At 44.6% G+C, this 21,071-nt stretch overlaps 2 protein-coding genes and 1 non-coding gene across 11 annotated transcripts in view; 2 read left to right on the top strand and 1 right to left on the bottom strand.

The window, feature by feature from the left end:
* Positions 1 to 15,058, top strand: part of CHD3 (chromodomain helicase DNA binding protein 3) — a 29,682-nt gene extending 14,624 nt beyond the window's left edge. For 4 of the 9 annotated variants that reach the window (XM_074225522.1, XM_074225524.1, XM_074225523.1 and 1 more), the window contains exons 19-39: positions 97 to 238; positions 931 to 1,062; positions 2,187 to 2,304; positions 2,750 to 2,874; positions 3,063 to 3,294; positions 4,242 to 4,408; positions 5,488 to 5,665; positions 6,254 to 6,319; positions 6,805 to 6,890; positions 7,046 to 7,179; positions 7,719 to 7,863; positions 8,130 to 8,292; positions 8,444 to 8,565; positions 9,032 to 9,158; positions 9,558 to 9,686; positions 10,684 to 10,792; positions 11,036 to 11,168; positions 11,742 to 11,983; positions 13,048 to 13,211; positions 13,472 to 13,601; positions 14,309 to 15,058. In XM_074225522.1, coding sequence (XP_074081623.1) covers positions 97 to 238; positions 931 to 1,062; positions 2,187 to 2,304; positions 2,750 to 2,874; positions 3,063 to 3,294; positions 4,242 to 4,408; positions 5,488 to 5,665; positions 6,254 to 6,319; positions 6,805 to 6,890; positions 7,046 to 7,179; positions 7,719 to 7,863; positions 8,130 to 8,292; positions 8,444 to 8,565; positions 9,032 to 9,158; positions 9,558 to 9,686; positions 10,684 to 10,792; positions 11,036 to 11,168; positions 11,742 to 11,983; positions 13,048 to 13,211; positions 13,472 to 13,601; positions 14,309 to 14,543 — 3,079 coding nt within the window. In that variant the 3' untranslated portion in view covers positions 14,544 to 15,058. The other 5 variants (XM_074225526.1, XM_074225527.1, XM_074225530.1 and 2 more) reach the window with 3 other exon arrangements.
* LOC141515780 (small Cajal body-specific RNA 21) lies at positions 7,323 to 7,473 on the top strand. The gene has a single exon (XR_012476524.1).
* Positions 15,059 to 15,658: 600 nt separating the features above from the next.
* On the bottom strand, positions 15,659 to 20,128 carry RNF227 (ring finger protein 227). Its single transcript, XM_074225550.1, has 2 exons — positions 18,447 to 20,128; positions 15,659 to 17,507 (listed from the first exon to the last, which is right to left on the bottom strand). The coding sequence occupies exons 1-2, from the start codon at positions 18,946 to 18,948 to the stop codon at positions 17,455 to 17,457; spliced, it is 555 nt and encodes a 184-aa protein (XP_074081651.1). The 5' UTR covers positions 18,949 to 20,128; the 3' UTR covers positions 15,659 to 17,454.
* Positions 20,129 to 21,071: the final 943 nt, after the last annotated feature.

The following is a 21,071-nucleotide window of genomic DNA, read 5'->3' on the forward strand; positions in this document are numbered from 1 at the left end:
GCCAGGGTCCTTGAGATGGGGATAGGTGGGGATTTATCAGGGGGTGAGGTGGTTTGTCATCAAATACCTTATCCTAATCTTTTTCCCCCCCAACAGGAAATATTACAAATATATCCTGACTCGAAATTTTGAGGCATTGAATTCTCGAGGTGGTGGAAACCAAGTGTCATTGCTCAACATTATGATGGATCTGAAGAAGTGCTGCAATCACCCCTACCTCTTCCCTGTGGCTGCTATGGTGTGGGACTTATGGGGCTAGTAGGGAGGGGTTATCTGGGAACTGAACTAGTGCCTATTAATTTAGGGAAAGAATATCTGGGATTGGAGAAGTAAAGAAGAAAGCTTGTTGGTGATGATACCTAATTCCATATCTAATTCTACTTCTAATCTTAATTCTATCTTCATTTCTAAACTTAACGCTAATTCTGTTCCCTTTTTTTATATTTTATTTTATTTTTTCCTAGTTACATATAAAGACAAGTTTTAACATTCATTTTTAAAACGTTTGAGTTCTGAATTCTTTCCCTTTCCACCCCATCCCCCTCATTGAAAAAGCAAGTTATTTGATACAGGTTAAAAATGTGTAGTCATACAAAACATTTCCATGTAGTCATATTGTAAAAGTAGCATAAATCGCCCCCCCCCCAAAAAAGAAATCTCAAGAACAAATTTTTTAAAAAGTATGCTTCAATATGTGTTTAGACACACCATCAGCTCTAGCTCTCTTTGGGGATGTGTTCCCTTTCTGACCCTAATTCCATTCCTAACCCAGTTCTATTCCATTTTCTTTTCTAATACTAATTTTAATGCTAACCCTAACCAATGGCTAGGTCTCTGAGGACTGTGGGGATTAGATTAAATTTAGGCATTCAGTAGAAACTGAAGAATTTTATCATTATTCCTGACTTGTATTTCCTTTTTACATTTTAGGAGTCCCCAAAACTTCCCAGTGGAGCATATGAAGGTGGGGCTCTTATCAAGTCATCTGGAAAACTTATGCTTTTACAAAAGATGCTTCGGAAACTGAAGGAACAGGGCCACCGGGTGCTCATTTTCTCCCAGGTAACTCCTGCCACCATTCTCTTTCTGCTTGCTTGGACTTATGATTTCTCAAAGACTCTGAAATCCTTGGTACTGGAAACTCTTTCGATTAACTTAATTTATGAATTTCTGTTCAATTTTTGTCTAGCCCAAGATCTTATTCTAAGGGTGTTAGAAATATCCCTTTTAAAATTGAATGTGGGAGGGTGGCTAGGTGGCACAGTGGATAGAACACTGGCCCTGGAGTCAGGAGTACCTGAGTTCAAATCTGGCCTCAGACACTTAATTACCTAGCTGTGTGGCCTTGGGCAAGCCACTTAACCCCATTGCCTTGCAAAAAAAACCTAAAAAAAAAGGCACTTATGTATTTTAGTCAAGACCTGGAAATTTAATCTTCCTTTTTGTCCACACAAAAGCTTGACTATTTTATTGTAGTGCATGCAGTTTATTATAAAATACATATTAACAGGGTGGCTAGGTGGCACAGTGGATAAAGCACCGGCCCTGGAGTCAGGAGTACCTGGGTTCAAATCCAGTCTCAGACACTTAATAATTACCTAGCTGTGTGGCCTTGGGCAAGCCACTTAACCCCATTTGCCTAGCAAAAACCTAAAAAAAAAAAAAAAAAAATACACATTAACATACAGTGAAGAACAGAATTTTTTTGATGTCAAAACATGTAAAAATTAAATATTATGAAAAAATTATTATTTAAAAGAGTCTTCTTCTCTACAGATTGTGTCCTTAGGTGGTTCCTTGCCTTGCTTGGGATCTGTAAAGGGGTAACTCTACCTATTTCCTAGCAGGAGGCTTTTGGTGCCTCCTTGGAAGGAATAATCTAAGGATAAGGAAAGGGAAACAACTAAAAAAGGAAAAAATAGTGTGTTTTGAATGACAAGTGAGGTTAGAAAGTAGAAATTATTTGGGAAGCCAAAATAGGACAGTGGTCCAGAATGGGTTGAAAACTAATAAATTTAGATTTTTTTTTTTTAAGAAATAAAACAGAAGGAGGACTAGGACTCCTACAGGGGAATTGGGTGGAAGAATAGATATGTTCTTATGACCCTTCTGTTTCCTTATTATCCCAGATAAACCTCCATTCTTCCCTATTTTCTTCCCCAAAAAATCCTTCTTCCCTTTTCCAGATGACCAAGATGTTGGATTTGCTAGAGGACTTCTTAGATTATGAGGGTTACAAATATGAACGGATTGATGGAGGCATCACTGGAGCACTAAGACAGGAGGCTATTGACCGATTCAATGGTGAGGGTACCCAGAGGCTCACAGGATGAAAATGATTATCTGGGGGATAGATTCATGGGTCACTAAAGATATCTGTGATACCTGTAATGACATGCTCTTAGAATTACAAGAAACTTCAAAGGGCTTCAAACTTCTACGTGAACAACAATCCCTGTTACAGTAGCCCCAATGAATAGTCATTTTACCAACTTTGTGTGAAGACCTCTAGTGAGTGGAAGTTTACTCTTTCCCCAGGCAGCCCATTCTACTTGTGGATTGTTCTAATTGTTAGGGTCAGTTACTGAGAGATAAAGACTTTAGTTCCTGAGAGAAGTCCTCTTGGTCATTGACAAGAGTTGTTTGCCTGAGTTTCTGAGGGAGTATAGGTTTGGCTAGAGAAGAGCCAGGGATTGGGAAATGAATTGCCTCTAGATGGGTCTGACTTTCCAATTGCCTCCTCACCTAGCCCCTGGGGCCCAGCAGTTCTGCTTTCTTCTATCTACTCGAGCTGGGGGCTTAGGCATCAATCTGGCCACAGCTGATACTGTCATTATCTTCGACTCTGACTGGAATCCCCACAATGATATCCAGGTGAGAATTTGAACAACCTGGGTATCCCACATAAAGAACAGGGGAGACATAGGGGAGGATGACCTAGAGTCAGAGAAAGATCTTTTTGGCTTTGGTGGTACATTCTCTTCCACAATGTCCCTTCTCTGAGGATGTTTTTTCTCTCCATTGTTCCCTGACTGGTCCTACTTTCTTTTGCCATTGTATAGGCCTTCAGCCGAGCTCACAGAATTGGTCAAGCCAACAAAGTGATGATTTACCGGTTTGTGACACGAGCTTCAGTAGAGGAGAGGATTACCCAGGTGGCCAAAAGGAAGATGATGTTGACACACTTGGTTGTAAGGCCTGGGTTAGGCTCAAAGGCCGGTTCAATGTCTAAGCAGGAGCTTGATGATATCCTCAAATTTGGCACAGAAGAGCTGTTTAAGGATGAAAACGAAGGTGAGAATGTTTTCTCCTGCCCCTTTCATAGCAAAAGCCTTTTTTTTTCTGTTTTCCTTTTTTCTCTATTTACACATCTAGTAATAATAAGGATAAAGGTGTTATATATAGCACTTTAAGATTTGCAAAGCACTTCACAAATATTATCTTGTTTGATCCTCACAACAACCTTGGGAGGTAGATGCTATTATAATCTCCATTTTATAGATGGAGATACTGAGATAAAGTTTAAACAACTTGCCTAGGGTCAAATGAGTTAGTGTTTGAGACTACATTTGAACTCAGATCTTTCTTCTGTTTGGTATTTAAAACCTTTCATAAGATGGTTCCAATCTCCTTTTCCAGTCTTATTATATGTTGCTCCTTTTGCAGACTGGAATAACCAAACTGGCCTTATTGTAGTTCTTTTCATATAAGACTCCATCTCCTCTCCCATATTGCACTGGCTAAATACCTTTATACCCTGGAATGTAATCCCTCTTTGTTTCTGACTCCTGTTATCCCTAGTTTCCTTCAAAGCTTATTTCAAATGCTACCTCTTACATGAAATCTTCTGATCTCCTCAAATATTAGTGTCGCTCTCAGAAATATGTATATTTATTTCATATATACCATGTTGTGTAGGTAATGTCTTCTTCAGTAGCATATAAGCTCGTGGAGGGCAGGAGTGTTTTCATTTTTATTTTTATATTTACAATTGACTAGCATAGTACTTGATGCAGAGGAGACACTTAATAACTATTTATTGATTAATGTAAAAGCTCTAGTCCCTGGGAGCCAAAACATTTGAACCAAAGTCCCTAGGAGAAAAACTATCTCTTGCATACCTTCTCCAAGGAAAAAGAAAATCTTTTCCCTGTTGCCTGATCATTCCAGGATCTTGCTTCTTGTTCATAGTTGTGGTTGGTGTCTCAAACCTCATAATTCTTGTGTCTGTTTTACCTCAGGGGAAAACAAAGAAGAAGATAGTAGTGTGATCCACTATGACAATGAGGCCATTGCCCGACTACTAGACCGGAACCAGGATGCAACTGAAGACACTGATGTGCAGAACATGAATGAATATCTCAGCTCTTTTAAAGTGGCACAGTATGTGGTTCGTGAAGAGGACAAGGTAAGGGACTTGGAGCCAGTCACTGGGATTCCCTAGTTCTGCTTCTCTATAATGATCAATTCCCACAAAGTCTTACTGGCTGGTTAGGTGTGACACAAATAGAAGATTAGAGAAAGAACATTCTTTCCTTCAGGAAGATTTCACTGTAATGGGGAAGGGAAGAAAAGGGAATGACCATTTATTAAGTGTTTACTATGTACCTTGATCAGCATTTTATAAATATCTCATCTGATCCTTACAACAACCCTCAGAGGTAGGTGCTGTTATTATCCCCTTTTATAGTTTTTTTTTGTTTGTTTGATTTAGGTTTTTGCAAGGCAATGGGGTTAAGTGGCTTGCTCAAGGCCACACAGCTAGGTAATTATTAAGTGTCTGAGGCCGGATTTGAACCCAGATACTCCTGACTCCAGGGCCGGTGCTCTATCCACTGCGCCACCTAGCTGCCCCTTATCCCCTTTAATAGTTGAGGAAACTTGGGCAGCCAGAAGTAAGTGACTCGCCCTGAGTCACATAGCTAGTGATAATCTGAGGCTGAATTTGAATCCAAGTCTTTCTGATTCTTAGCCTGGTACTTTATCCACTGTACCCCCAATCTGTCTAATGAGAAAACTGTATCTCTCCTCATAAAGCTACCAAACTAATAGATAAGACAGGCCTTGTAAAGAGACTCAGATATAGGGTGCTTTATCAGTGCAGGCAAGGCAGGTGAATCCATAAAGATATTGAAAAAGCAGAGAATGAGGATGTGCTAGGAAAGAGTAGAATAAGGAAATGAAACAAAACGGCATGTTGAAATTTTGGATACAAGAGAGGGAAAAGATTTGAGTACATCAGTAGTAGAAAGATGGGATGAGGTGGCGCAGTGGATAGAGCACCGGCCCTGGAGTCAGGAGTATCTGGGTTCAAATCCGGCCTCAGACACTTAATAATTACCTAGCTTTGTGGCCTTGGGCAAGCCACTTAATCCCATTTGCCTTGCAAAAACCTTAAAAAAAATAAAAGATGGGATGATGGGGAAAGAGGTCCCATGGAAGTTGGAGATTAGGGAGCTGCTAATATTCTCTCTACCTTTCCCTTAGATTGAGGAGATAGAGCGAGAGATCATCAAGCAGGAAGAAAATGTGGACCCTGATTACTGGGAAAAGTTGCTTCGACATCACTATGAGCAGCAGCAGGAGGACCTAGCCCGAAACCTTGGCAAGGGTAAACGTGTTCGAAAACAAGTCAACTATAATGATGCTGCACAAGAAGACCAAGGTGAGGGGTTTTTACCCCATCCTGCCTAGTGATGATTAAGGATCACACTGCCCTTGTCCTGGTGAAGATTGGGGGATAGGAGGAAAGAAAATGCTTAGCAGGACATAGGAGAGCCTGAGAGAGCTAGATACAAATAGAATGGGAGAAGACTATGAAAGAACCCTTCCTGATGAGAACTCAAATGTTTAGGAAGATCTAACAGGAAATAGAAGCTACGTAGAAGTCATCCAGAGGTCATGGTGGGTCACATTTTAAAGCAGACCACACAAGAGTCAGGAATCATGGGAGAGGAGACCCTCCCCAGAAGTCTCTCATGTGTTTGTGTGTGTGTGTGTGTGTGTGTGTGTGTGTGTGTGTGTGTGTGTGTGTTTGCTGAGTAGGGATAGTATCAGCATACTTAACATTTAAACTCAGATTAGAAAGGAGAAGGGGGGGGGGGTCATCCAAAGGTGGGGAGGACACATGACTTAGTTTTCAATATTTAGGAGAACAAAGGCCACATTGGAAGAAGAAATTCTCTAGAGTCAAAGATTTTCAGATGAGAGGAGTCTAGCATCTACTGATCTCACACACTTGTTACTTTCACAGATAACCAGTCTGAATATTCAGTGGGGTCAGAGGAAGAAGATGAGGACTTTGATGAACGACCAGAAGGTGGGAGCTATCTTTATAATCTTGTACCCAAGTTTATTATATTTTGCTTCCCAATTCCCTTCAGATTTATTGTCTATTTTCTGTGACTTAATTGGGATATTAATTAGACCACTGCATAGATTTCAGGGGATTCATGAATTTGGATGGGCTAAAAAAATGTACATAACTAGGGGTGGCTAGGTGGTGTAGTGGATAAAGCACTGTCCCTGGAGTCAGGAGCACCTGGGTTCCAATCCGGTCTCAGACACTTAATAATTACCTAGCTGTGTGGCCTTGGGCAAGCCACTTAACCCCGTTTGCCTTGCAAAAAAACCTAAAAAAAAAAGTTTAAGAACTGATTTAGACTTATTCCATTTAGATCCATTCAGCTTTGAAAAGTGAAAATTACCACACATAGTTCATAATCCCACTTTCTTTTGTGTGTTGGAATATCAGTACTGAGGGGTGGAAAAGGTGGACCTGCTAATCAAGTTCTCTCCTACCAGGACGTCGTCAGTCAAAGAGGCAACTACGTAATGAGAAAGATAAACCGCTCCCTCCACTGTTAGCTCGAGTTGGGGGCAACATTGAGGTAAAAACTTAGGAACTTAGATTCCCTGAGACCATATTTAGACCAGAGTTTTGGGGGAGAAAGGCTGGCAGGCTTAGAATTCAAAATCACTGAGAGGAACAGGAATCAAGACACACATGATTCTTTGGTCACACTCTGTCCCAACTGCCCATTAGGTGCTTGGGTTCAACACCCGTCAGCGAAAGGCCTTCCTGAATGCAGTAATGCGCTGGGGGATGCCACCACAGGATGCCTTCACATCTCAATGGCTGGTACGGGACCTGAGGGGCAAAACTGAAAAAGAGTTCAAGTGAGTATGGATTATAGAGGAATGGAGACTTTTAGAATAAAATTGGGATAGGGCCATCAAGTTTGGGATAATTAGTACTCTCCTTGGCCTCCATATGATGTGACCTTACTCAACTGATCACCACTGCCTTTCCTCTTTTCCTCAGGACCCTATTTCCTGGGGGGTGAGCTCAGCCTACCTCCATCCCCCCTCATTGGGTCCCAGAATAGAGCCAAGATGGGTCTCACTCTTACCTCATGAGCAGAAAGGAGTGTGAGACAGACATCTACTGTGGCTAGTACTGGCAACACATACTGTACTTAACAATCATATTGCAGGGGTGGGCAGAGAAAGATGAAGAGTATAACTGATGGGGCCTGGGGAAGAAGAAGAGTAAACCTGAGGAACCATGTTTGGATTGGGAAGCCTGATGGTGATGTGATTAAGGGGAAGAAATATAGGAGGGGGGTTATGGCTCAGAGTTTATAATCCCTGTGTCTTTCTCACTGCCCTATTTCCCCTCAAGACTTTCTAAACCTACCCAATCTGGTATTTTTTAGGGCCTATGTTTCTTTGTTCATGCGACATCTCTGTGAACCTGGGGCAGATGGCTCTGAGACCTTTGCTGATGGTGTTCCTCGGGAGGGGCTGAGCCGACAGCAAGTGTTGACTCGAATTGGAGTCATGTCCCTAGTTAAGAAGAAGGTATGGACAACTCCCCCTCCTGCCTTTTTCCTTAGGAACAAATATGATGCAAATTTCCTTTTCTTCTTTTGTTTCTTGTTCTTCAATTCTATACCTGGGTTGGTGAGAGTATGAGGATAAACCCGAGTAGTTGCCAAGCATCTAGAGCCACAGCCTCCCACACCAATTCCTAATGGAAGTAAAGACAAAGACACAGACACACACACACACACACACACACACACACACACACACACACACACACACCCCTTTATTCTGTTTTTTAGGTACAGGAGTTTGAACATATCAATGGCCGATGGTCAATGCCAGAGTTGATGCCTGACCCTAGTGCTGATTCTAAGCGTTCATCCCGAGCATCCTCCCCTACCAAGACATCTCCTACCACCCCTGAGGCTTCTGCAGCCAACAGTCCCTGCACATCCAAACCTGGTAATCATATAACAGGATTCAATTTTTGAAAGGAGAAACAGGAGGAAAATGTATAATGGAGTTGAGACAAAAATTCAGTGTCAGCTAAATAGAGAGGAACAGAAACTTAATGACAGTCTCTGTAATGATCTATTTTCTTCCTTTTTTACAGCTACTCCAACCCCAAGTGAGAGAGGGGATGAGACAAGGATGCCTCCTGAAAAGGATGAAGCTGACAACTCAGAAGAGAAGCCAGATAAAGACAAAAAAGGAGGGGAGAAGATGGAGACAGAGGTAGGGGGGTGTGTGTGTGTGTGTGTGTGTGTATGTGTGTATGCTTGAATCCCTCAGAGAGAGAACAGCAACAAAAGCCTGGAAGGCAAAATTATATGCTTTCTTTTACCTCCTAACTTTGTTTATGAGGGCAGCTGGATGGTGCAGTGAGTTGAGCATTGGCCTAAATCAGGAGGATGGGGGTTAGAACCCACTTCAGTAGTTGACACTTACTAGTTGTGTGACCTTGGGCAAGTCACTTAATTCTGATTGCCTCACATCCAGGGCCATCTCCAGTTGTCCTGATTCATAGCTGGTCATTGAACCCAGGTGACACGGGAGGGGAAAAGTGAGGCTGGTGACTTAGCACAACACCCCCTCACTCAAATTCATTTCATATGCTTGTCATGGTATCCCTTCACTGATGTTGTGGTCTTCTTCAAGAACAAAAGACAAACATTATTATAACTTTCTATATCCCCTTCAGACTGATGCCCCCAGCCCAACCCCTTCACCGGGGGAACCAAGGAGGATAATTCTAGGTGATGAGGAGTCTGAAGTTCCTGGAGAATTAGAAGCTGAACCAGGGAACCGAGGAGACAAGGAAAAACCAGGTAATTGTTGGCCTTTGCAGTACTGGGGGAAGAATAGACTCCTGGTTCTCCTACTTAAGTCAGAAGGTAGTGTAATATCCTTTCTTCCTCACAGCTAGAGAATCATCACTAGGAGAAAGGGAAGAGGTGAACCTGTTGGATAAACAGGAATATGGGGAGAAACCAAGAGGGATAAATGGGGGATTTAGGCAAGAGAGATAATGGGTGGAAGGACTGAATCCTTGGTCTATGAGGGAAGCAGGAATGAAAGCGACAGGGTTGGTGATGGCTGTGGAGTCAGTTGCTTGGGTCCTGGGAGTATGGTTGTTTGATATGGAGTTTAGAAAGCAGTCCTTGGATTATTGGAAGGGATTCTGGCTTGAGAGTGATCAGTGTTTTCCTGACTCCTTCCCTTCACAGAAGAGCATAAAGGGGAAAGGGAACCACGATTAGGGCCATCTCGAGATGAACCCCGGTCCAATGGACGTCGAGAAGAGAAAATTGAGAAACCACGGTTCATGTTTAACATTGCAGATGGTGGCTTTACAGGTATAAAATATTCTCACTCACTGCCAACAAAATTTGTCATATAAATTATCTCTAAACTCCCATAGTGAACTCTTGTCTTCAGGAGGTCTCCCTAGGATATTCTATTTTAGGGTATTTATATGCCACATCTATTCTTTCGTTTGAGCTACTTCGGTTGTGTTTTGCTCATAGAGCACAGCACATTCTCTGATGATGCCTGGGCCAGCTTGTCCTATGTAATGCAATCAGTTCCAAAATTCTTAAAAGAATCCTTGAGAGTGTCTTTATATAGCTTTTTTTGCTCTGCCCTGTTCTTCATAAAATAGTCTTTTTAGCAAGCATTTGGCAAACTTTGGCAAGTTTGGTATTCGAACAATTTGAGCAGCCCATTGGCTACTATTGTTAATATATATACCTTTTCACTTCTTGATATCTCTTGTACTTGACCTACCTCTTTCCTTTGAAAGCTAGAACAATTCTAATCCTTCCACTTAATAGCCTGTCAAATGTCATGATAGAGGCTTTATTTTCTGTCTCCATGCTTTGTGCAGTCATTCCTCCATGCTTGGAATGCATTCCATCCTTTCTTCTTCAAATCATTAGTTTCCTTCAAAGCTTAATTCAAATGCCACTTTCAACTTGAGTCCTTTCCCAATCTTTCCAGTGCCTCTCTACCAAAATTACCTTGTATTTTACTTGATATGTACTCATGTGTGAACATGTTATTTTCCCTAATAAAATGTAAGCTCCTTGAGAGTAGAATGTTTCGTTTGTATCTTGTCTTTGTGTCTCCAACACCTAGCATAGCATATAGTAGGCATTATTGAGTGATTACCCTAACTCACCCCTGTAACTGACCTATGTATTAGTAAGCCTAACTCCTTTCCTTCCATCACTGATCTTTCCCATCTCCTAGAACAAGGAGATAGGGGAAAATATAGGATTGCTTGGAGTATGATGATGTGATCATTACAGGTGCCTGATGCTTCTTTTGTTTCTCTCCTCCCTTCCTTCCCAGAGCTGCATACACTGTGGCAAAATGAGGAACGGGCAGCTATTTCCTCTGGTAAACTCAATGAGATTTGGCACCGGAGGCATGACTACTGGCTGCTAGCTGGGATCGTCCTGTATCCTTCATAACATGAAAAAAAACTCACAACCCAGGGAGAAAAACTGTAGGGAAAAATGAGCTATAATGAAGGAGGTTCACATATCTTGGGGAGAAGGGGCTTATATTCTGGGGACAGCTACAGGGGAGAATGCTCTTACACCCTGGGAAAGGAGGCCAAGGGACAGAGGAGAATCTGTTGTTCCACAGTCCATCTCCATTGAGTTCCTTGACAGAAATTCTCTTTTCCCTCTGCCGGTAGCCATGGCTATGCTCGGTGGCAGGACATCCAAAATGATGCCCAGTTTGCCATCATTAATGAGCCATTTAAAACTGAGGCCAACAAGGGAAACTTCCTGGAAATGAAAAACAAGTTCCTAGCCCGGAGGTTCAAGGTGGGTTATTGAAGTTAAGGTCTGAATAGAGTGGGGGGGGGGTGGCAGTTGAGATCAATTTCAGCTTCAGAATTCTTAGGGTTTTAGAAAGGGTTAATGCTTAGAACTGAGTCAAGATATCAGTTTCATTTTGATGAGAGATTAACACTGTGAAGACTAAGACCAAGATTTCAATGTAAATTCTTAGAATTGGAATTATTAATTAAGGTTTCAAAGTTAGAATCAAGGTTAGGGTGAGTTGGTGAGTATTACGCTGAGATAGATTTTTTTAGGGGGGGATTAGGGGTTTTTTTGTTGTTGTTTTTTTTTTTTTTGCAAGGCAATGGGGTTAAGTGGCTTGCCCAAGGCCACACGGCTAGGTAATAAGTGTCTGAGACCAGATTTGAACCCAGGTACTCCTGACTCCAGGGCCGGTGCTTTATCCACTGCGCTACCTAGCCACCCCTGAGATATAGATTTAAGTGAGATAATTGTATACTTTAGAACACAAATTCATTAATATATTCATTGAAGACTTACTTTGGTATCTCTTGTACCTCTCACTTCTGGGCATTCATCCCACCATACCTGTAGCTCCTGGAGCAGGCGCTGGTGATCGAGGAGCAGCTTCGGCGGGCGGCCTACCTGAACCTGTCGCAGGAGCCGGCGCACCCCGCCATGGCCCTCCACGCCCGCTTCGCCGAGGCCGAGTGCCTGGCCGAGAGCCACCAGCACCTCTCCAAGGAGTCGCTGGCGGGGAACAAGCCGGCCAACGCAGTCCTGCACAAGGGTAAGGGCCGCGGCGGCCCCGCGCGGGGGAGGGCCCACAACGCTGCGTAAGTCTGCACCCTGCATCCCGCGGAACACCTTCCCTCACCCTTCTGACCCCTGTACCCTCCTTTTTAAAATTAAATTTAGTATTTTCAATTAACAAAAGTCTATTTTCTCTCTTTCCTACCTTCCCTAATTGGAAAAAAAAAACCCTTGCAAAGCAAAACAACCCTTACCTTTTTAAAGCCCTACCCCCTAGCCTCTAACATTCTAACCCTGCTGCCCAATCCCCATGGAATCTTAATCTATACAAATCATATATTCTACCCTACCATTTACCACATCCCCTTTACCAAATTTATTAGAACTTATTTTAGCTTTTTTTAGCTTCTAAACTTCTGATATTGTATCTCAGTGGATCTTCCTTCTCCATTCCTGTGCACTGTGCACACCTTTCCTTGACTGTTACACCCCATATAATCTTTACCTTGTTCCCTGTCCCTACCACCTGTCTAACTCACCCCTAATGAACCTAATATCACTTTGACCTTTGACCTCAAGTGTCAAAACTGTCATCCAAAAATTCTTTCACCTTTGTTGCACTTCAAATTCAAGAACTTTTTATTTATGGACTGATACCCTGAACCTGTAATCCTTTGTTACCTCTTCTAGTTCCCTGTATCTCTAAATTTTTAACTCTGATCCCCTAACACTCCTTCCCTTAACCTCTCATCCACTGGATCCTAGGCTCCCTAAATTTACTTAATTCTTCTGGTTCCTCCTATTTCCTTTTCATTACCCCCTTTTGGGATCCTCTGGTCCCCATGTCCTCCTATGACTTCCCTTATCCCCCCTTCTTTTCTTTACCCTCCTTCCTTCTCAGTCCTCTCCATCTGACCTCCTTTTTCTTGTTCTCTATCTCAAGTCCTTTGAATTATCTTCCTCCCTTGCCCCATGTCTTTTTCACTATCTTAGTCTCTCATTCTCTATTTTTGTTGCAAACTCTGTCATTCTCTGACACTGTCTCTCTCTCTGTCTCTTCTGGCCTCCATCTCTCCTGGTGACGGCCCGGTCTCTTTGTCCTTGTCTCTTTCTCTTGCTCTTTCTTTCTCTGCGGCCCGGGCCCCAGTTCTGAACCAGCTGGAGGAGCTGCTGAGCGACATGAAGGCAGATGTGACCCGCCTTCCAGCCACCCTGTCCCGCATCCCACCCATCGCAGCCCGCCTACAGATGTCCGAGCGAAGCATTCTCAGCCGTCTGGCCAGCAAGGGCACAGAGCCCTATCCCACACCGGTAAGTCTCTACCTTCTTTTACCTCAGAACTAGGTTTGTTTCTTTTGCCCCATTTTCTGTCGGAGATCCATGAAATGGAATATAATTACAACTCTTTGGGTCACTATGACAGGAGGTATAGCAGGATACAGAGGTCTAGCATGTTTATTTCCCATTAGGCCCTTTTCCCAAATCTTGTTCCTTCAGGGACAAATGGCTTTTCTTCCTCAAACTTCTTGTTAATTTGAGAACATGGATGTTTTACTTCCCTTCTATTCCAGGCCTTCCCTCCGGGTCCTTACGCCACACCACTGGGGTACGGAGCAGCCTTCAGCTCAGCTGCACCCGCCGGGGTCCTGGCCGCCGGCGGCGCCAATTACAGTCAGATGCCCGCAGGGTCCTTCATAACAGGTCAGCCTGGGGATAGCAAGAGGACTGCATCTGTGATTTCATTAACATAGAGAGGTCCCAGTTAGGAAAACTCCCTCTATCAATGCAGATTGACATCTTTGCAACTTACAAAACTGAGCATTGGAAAGATAAGTTAAATGATTTTCCCTGGATCACAGAGTTATATGTGTCTGTCAGGACTGTCTGAGGTTACCTTCATTAAGCTTTCCTTCCCTACTTCTTCCTAATTGCCCCTACTCTAGTCTCACTTTTTAACCCATGCTATCTTCCCATTTCCTTCTGCTCAACTTTACTCTTGTCTTGCTCCCTTTGTTCCCATCCATACCTGAAACTCTTTCCTTATATCAATCTTTCTGGGCCTTGCCTATCTTCTCACCCTTTTTTAACTGAGCTGAAGCTCTATTACTCTCTCACTCAGTGACACCTCAGTACCCTATCTCCTAATCCTTATAACTCACCTCCTGTGACTTAATTTCTTCCTGTTTGGAAGGAAGAAAATAGAAAATCAGTGTTTCATCCTGGGAATTGGACATAAACCTAGTTGTGTGGCACAAGGGAGTCTCAGGAAAAGGGGATCTCTACCTCTAATCCTCAATACTATAAGTGTCATGAGACACTATAGATATGGATTTGTGCCAAATTCAAGATGTGGAGCTTGGATGTGGCTTTGGATATTGATGCCATCTCAATAATCCTTCCCCAAACAGCCGCGGCCAACGGCCCTCCCGTGTTGGTGAAGAAGGAGAAGGAGGGGACAGTGGTGTCCGACGGTCAGGATCGGAAGGAGCCCAGGGCTGGGGAAGTGATCTGTATAGACGACTGAAAGGTCCCCAGCCCTGCCACTCATCCCGTCCCAGGGGCCGTCCTCCAGCTCACATCCCACCCCTGGGGCTTGCTGCCAATCCTCCACCTTCCCCACCCCTTGGGCCACCATCAGGATAGGAAGGAGCCCCTTTCACCTCCACCCCTATTTTCCAAACCAGGGCTTTCTCCCCCTGTATTCCCCTACTCCCTTGTCCCAGGTGCCTTCTCCATTGATGCTTTGAATGAAGGTGCTGTGGTTGGGGAGGGATGTGGGGAGTTGTTCTTCCAAAGTAGCCCCAACCTTAATACATACAGCTCTCCAGCAAATGGTTTGGGGTAAGAGGGGAAGGAAAGGGGTAGGGCTTCCCCAATTTTCCCTTCCCCCTGCAGTATTAACTCTATCCTCAGTATCCAAGGCGGGGAATTTGCCCTGCCTGGTATGGACCCACATGGGGAAATGAAAGAACTCTTGAGAAAGGGAGGGAAAATCTGAGGTGGGAATGGGAAACGACCCCTAGGGGAAAGAGATTCGAGGTGTAGCTACATGTTGCTGTCCTCTACCTCCCCCAAAATTGAGGGTGGGAAGTTGGAGGGAGGGAGGGCAATCCATGTTCAGCCTCAGAATAAAGGCGCCATTCACTGGCTGAGTCACCTTCCCGTGTACTGGCTCCTTGTTGTATTAGGGGGATTTCCTCCCCCCTCCCCCAAGGGACCAAGTACCACCTCCCCCTAAGAAAAATGTCAGGGATGGAGGACATTCTCTCAGGCCAAAGAGGAGCCTCCCCCAACCTCAATGACCCAGGTATTGTAGAGAAGATGGGAAGGAATACAAAGGGCCAGAACTGTGGAACAGGCCCTTTTGTGCCCCAGCTCTGGAAACTCAGGTGTCCTAAGAGTGCTCTACCAACCCCCTCCTTCCTTTGCCCTCACCCTTCTCCCCCGCAGCTCCAAGCTTGGACCAAGGGGCTGGATTTGACTGGATAAGGTGGGGTGTACTAGCTAGGGAAACCTTGCCTCCATACCTCTGAGATCATAACAAGAGAACTTGGGGGTGAAGGAGGATAGGGAAATATTCCCCCCATGGGGACCAAGGGAAAGTGACATTTTGCATGGTGAACCCCCAGCTACCACAGTCCTCTTTGCTATCCCCTCTACCTTTTCCTTACTCCAACCCTTCTGCTTTTCACACCTGCTCCTCACCTATCCCACTCCCTTCTGTAATGGGTTTCTTGGTTGTACATATAAATTATACTTTCCTTTCTGTGTGCTCTATTATTTTGGGGTCAGGGTTCTTTGCTCATGGTGGGGACTGATGAAGGGAGGTTGGGTATCAGGCTCTTGGTGCTGTTCCATATATCAATCTCTGTTTTAAGATTTCTTTATTTCTTTTTTTTTTCAACTCAGTCAGTAAGCATTTCTTAAGTAGCTCATGTTCCAGGCACCGTAAGACATAAAGACAAAAGACAGTCCTTAGTTTGTAGAAGAGTTTACAATTTAATGGAGGAGAGACTACATGATAACTATGTACAAACAATAATATAGTCAGGATAATATCACAGGCTTTCCTACTTCATTCCTGGAAGCTCTTCATTAGGCTTGGTGAAAATATGGTTAGGCAGAACTTATAGCAGAGTGAGATCGATAAGCTGCCTCAGGGGTGAAGCTGAGGGTAAAGTGTGAACTGGAAGGGACTGAAGAAAGACACATATATTCCAACTGCCTCATTTTTTTTAACAGATGAGGAAACTGAGGCCCAGTAAGGGTAACTTTAGAAGTTTATATATGTAGCAGTAGTCAGAGGTAGGACTCAAATGCAGTACTCTGACTACACAGAGCCTTTCTACTGTACTGTAAAGTACTCTTCCTATTATACTATGAAGCCTAAGGTAGAAGCCTAAGAAGACTTATGGGAGGATAAGTAGGAGTGTTCAGATAGATGCCAAGCTTTTCTATTACTCATCCACCTCCACCTCTTCCTGTAGTCCACAACAATTACCAATTGTTCAGTTAAGCAATTAATTTGTGGTGAAGGGATACAGGACTAGACCTCCTGGTGATGTTTTGGATAGGTTAAAAGGTTAATGGAATTACTGAGTAATTAAGAAAGGAGTGAAAAATGGACAAAGGCCAGAAAAATGATTTGTAGCTAGTAGTGGGGACCTTTGCCATTTCACAGGATCTATTGTGAAAGTAAAGAAACCAAGAGAATTGGAGCAAAGAAAGATGTATTCATCTGTTCTCTCCATTGTTGACCATGTTTTATGATATGATCCCCACCAGACTTCCAACTATAGCTACCCCAAGCTGGGGAAGAATGAACAGCTACCAGGAACAGAAGTAGTTAAGAGTACAGTTGAAGAAAAATAGATAATGAAAAAGTAAATTCTATTAATAAACTTAGGAACTACCTAGCTGTGTGGCCTTGGGCAAGCCATTTAACCCCATTTGCCTTGCAAAAGCCTTAAAAAAAAAAGGAACTGATGTTACAGATAAAAAGTTTTTCTGCCCTTGATAGGCTTACAAGTCTCAAAGGAGAAATAAGAAATATATACAAATAAGTATGGAAAGATCCACACAAACTACAAATAGGGATGGGGGTGGTGGAAGAATTGAAGACCTTGGGGCAACAACAAAAGTGCTGGTATTTGACTTTCTTGGTTCTCTTAAGACCAAGGATATAGAATTCATTTTCTTGGAATTAAAAGTAGGCTCTTTGTGCCATTCATTCTTTTCCATCTCAAACCATTTCACAGAAATGCTAACACGGCAGTTGCTCTTACAGACAGGCCAAAGGAACCATCATGTATCTATCCCTGTTACAAGTGTAGACTCTAGGGCTGTTAGGATCAGTTCTAAGCCTTTGCCAGAGCCCAAATTAAGAGGGCTGCTATTACACATGAGTTTTAAATCTCACACACACACATTCACATTCACACTCCTTGGATTTGGCAGGGAGAACCCCAGCCCCAGTTCACCCTTATGGGATATGAGTGGACAGCAGGAGGAGTCAGCAGCTGGTTACACCTTCATGGTTACAGTCCAGGTATCCTCAAAGCACGTAACAGGTTGTAAGGGTTTTGCTCTGTGGACAGCAGTAGAGCACTGAGGAGAGTAAACAGACAGGTCAGGGAAAGAGGGATGCAGTCTTCATATAGCCACCCTCACAATCCATATCTAGCATCTGGGGTGGTACCCCTAGCCTCGGGTTCCTTTTCCCACAAACATTCTTTTAGGAGGATGTGACTTCAAGTGCATGACAGTTTACATTTATACTGCAGTAGCTAACCCTCTGGGCCTGGAAATGGGAAAACTTGGGTTCAAGTTCTGTCTCAAGACACCAACAAATCACTTCTATTTGCCTCAGTTTCTTCAACTGTTAAGGGATAATAATGATAGTTACCTCGAAGGGGTGTGAGGATCAAATAAGACAATCACCTGACGAATGGTAAGCACTTCTAGCTATAAGCACTTATGGGCCTCTAGGTGGCGCAGAGGATAGAGTGCCGCCCTAGTCTGACTAGCGACTCAAGCACTAGGCAAGTCACTTAACCCTGTTTGTCCCAGGCCCTGAATTTTTTTTTTTTTTAGGTTTTTGCAAGGCAATGGGGTTAAGTGACTTGCCCGAGGCCACACGGCTAGGTAATTATTAAGTGTCTGAGACTGGATTTGAACCCAGGTCCTCCTGACTCCAGGGTCAGTGCTTCTACCCACTGCACCACCTAGCCGCCCCCCAGGCCCTTCATTTCTAAAAATGAACTAGAAATGAACCGGCAAACCATTCTAGAATCTTTGCCAAGAAAACCCTCAATAGAGTCGCAATGAATGGAACATGGGAAAAAATCCATAAATGCTTCTTTCCCCTTCCCCTAAGGGTATCCTCACAACTGTGGGTGATTTAAATGACATATGGTAAAATGAGGTCAAAACAGCTGGAAAACTCCCAGCTTCCCAAGCAGATGCCGAGCCTCCCGAGCCCGCTTCAGAGCCCGCTTCAGAGCCCGCCCGGCCCAAGGCCCCCTGGGCCCCGGAGCCACCGCTCACCGTTGCCAGGTAACGGGCGCCGCCGCCGGCTCGTGGCTTTGTCCCACAGCCCCAGCAGCGTCCTCCACGCCGCCGCCCAAGGCCCCGGGCCCCGCGGGCCTCCGGCCTCCGCGGTCTCCGAGGCGGCCCGGGCTTCGGCCCCCGGGCTCCGGGCCGCGGCCTGCGCCCGCTCCTTCTCCTTCAGGAGAGCCCACAGCTGCGGGTCGAGCGGCAGGCGGGAGACGCCGCCGCGGGGCACGCGCGAGGCCGCGCGGCAGAAGGGGCAGGTGACCCCGCGGCGCAGGCGCAGGCGCAGGCGCACCGCCCGGGCCGCGCGGCCGCCGGGGCCCCGCGCCGCCAGCTCCCGCAGGCAGGCGGTGCAGAGCGTGTGGCCGCAGCGGCGCGGCGCGGGCCCGGGCAGGCGGCGCGGCGCCCGGCCCTGCAGGTCGTAGGGCCGGTAGCAGATGCCGCAGTCCAGCTCGCCCCGCTCCGGAACCGAAGGGCTTCTCCACAGCGGCCGCATCCTCCGCGGGCCGGCGGGCTGCCGGGCTGCTAGCCCCGCGGCGTCCGCCTGGCAGTGCCCATCCCGGGGCCGGGCGCCGCGCCCTCCCGCCTCCTTTATGCGGAAGCGGCCGGGCCGTGACGTCACCGAGGCGCGGGTGAGTTTTCGCCCCGGGGGCTGAAGCTTGAGGTCGGGGAATGCCAGGACCGTGATGGGGGAGGGGAGTCAGACCCACCCGGCCGCCCCTGCCCTAGGTCCCACAGCTTTCCCTTCCGAGGCCAGATTTTAGCAGTCCCATCCCTTTTCCTTCGTTTTCTTCCCCTTCCACCCATGCATCTCCAGACCGGAACCCTAGCCGTTTGGGCCAGCTTTAGAACTCAATCAAGTCGTCATCAGCCTTCATTCAGACCTCCGGGAAGGGAGAGCTTCCTGCGACTCCCATTCCCCTTCTGGGGAGCCCCAGGTGTGTCCAGGCCCTGGCCTGAGCGACCAGAAGCGGGGAGACGAGGTGCAAATACATACAAAGCAAGCTCGCTACATCCCGGGAAAGAGGAAATAAAACAGAGGGCAGGCGCCAGAATCAAGAGTTGGTGAAGGCTTCTTATAAAAGGGGGCTTTTGTAGGAATTTAAAAAGAGCCAGAGAAATGAGAGCATTCCAGGCATGGGGAACAACGAAAGAGAATGGCAGGAGCATTTTTTTGCTTTTATAAATTCTAAATCAAAATAAATAAATAAACAAAAAATAAAATAAACTCTAAATCTGGCTCTGTAACTTTTGGTTATTGCTCTTAATTTTGCTTTTCAAAACAGGTGTATCCCCTCTTGCAAATCATAGCTTTTCAAATACTTTCTTTAGAAAGGTGTCCTCCCTTAAACTTTTCCTAAGATAGTTTCTTTAATATCTTGGTCACTTTTATCTGGACACCCTTGCTTGACAATGTCCATGTTAAAATACAGCATCCATAATAATGTGATTTTTTGGTTCTGATCTGACCAAAGCAGGATACGACAGGACTTTGATTTTCCTAATCCAGCATACCATGCTTTTCTTAATGTGTAGCCTCTTCCCTTTGTTCTACCTTTTAATCTTCAGATCAAATACAAGTTTGGTCCTATCTGACCCTTGGGAAGAAGCTCCCCTTCTTCCTGAGATATGACTACAAACTAAACATAGATGCCTAAATTCTGAAATCCTGTCTATCTATCCCAACCTACCCCCCCCCCCACCTTGCCACCTCCCTGGACATATTCAGACCTCCCCAATCTCAGCCCTTTTAGTATTTTCTGACAGTGACTTCCTAACTCACTGTCTTCTCAAACCCACATTTTTTTTTTACTGTCCTCTTACATATGTTCTCTTTCAAAGCAAGATAGGGCTGTTCATCCTGATAATTTGGTTTTTTTTAACTCCCATGGAATCAGTTTTCATTAGAACAGTGATTACACTTCTATATCTTCTTTCTTATTCTTTAGTACCAAACTTCTGCTTGACTCTTTCCAATACCATATAATACTACTCCCATTTTTGTCACTGCCATATAAGCCCCCTTTTCCAATAATTCTCAGTTTTCAGCACTCATTCCAGCCTGAGAAGGGTTGGAGTGGAAATACGAATCCAGATTCCAGGACCATGGCCTCAAGAATGTCAGAAATGAATCCCATCTGGAGTAGCAGGACCTTTACACCCACACACCATCTTTCCTGCTAACACAGTCCAGAATAATGTATGACTCAGGGTTCCAGCTTCTTCCATAGGTAAACAGGACATGGCTCTCTTGACCTACATTCTCCACTGGGATTCTACCACCAAATTTAGAATGGAGTCAACTCATACCTAAGGCTTTAGCTTTAGTTGCCTGCTATCTCTATCTCCTAGGTTCCACTACTCTAGAAAACCAATCTTTTCATTATTCTCTAGATATTCTAGAATTTGTCAATGTCTTTCCTAAAATAGGATGCCAATACTTGTAAGGTTTGCTTTATCCAGGGAAGAGTATAGTAAGACTATCACCCCCTTTCTTTGGAGTATTTATTTTTTGTTTAGACCTGTGATTCCATAAGTATTGGAAGCTTCTTCTACCATAGTAATTATTGGGTAAATTAGAATTTTAAAGAATTGCCTTGAAGAACTGAACAGTTCGGT

This window comes from Macrotis lagotis, chromosome 2 (genome assembly GCF_037893015.1).
Source record: "Macrotis lagotis isolate mMagLag1 chromosome 2, bilby.v1.9.chrom.fasta, whole genome shotgun sequence".
Taxonomy (NCBI): Eukaryota; Metazoa; Chordata; class Mammalia; order Peramelemorphia; family Peramelidae; genus Macrotis; species Macrotis lagotis.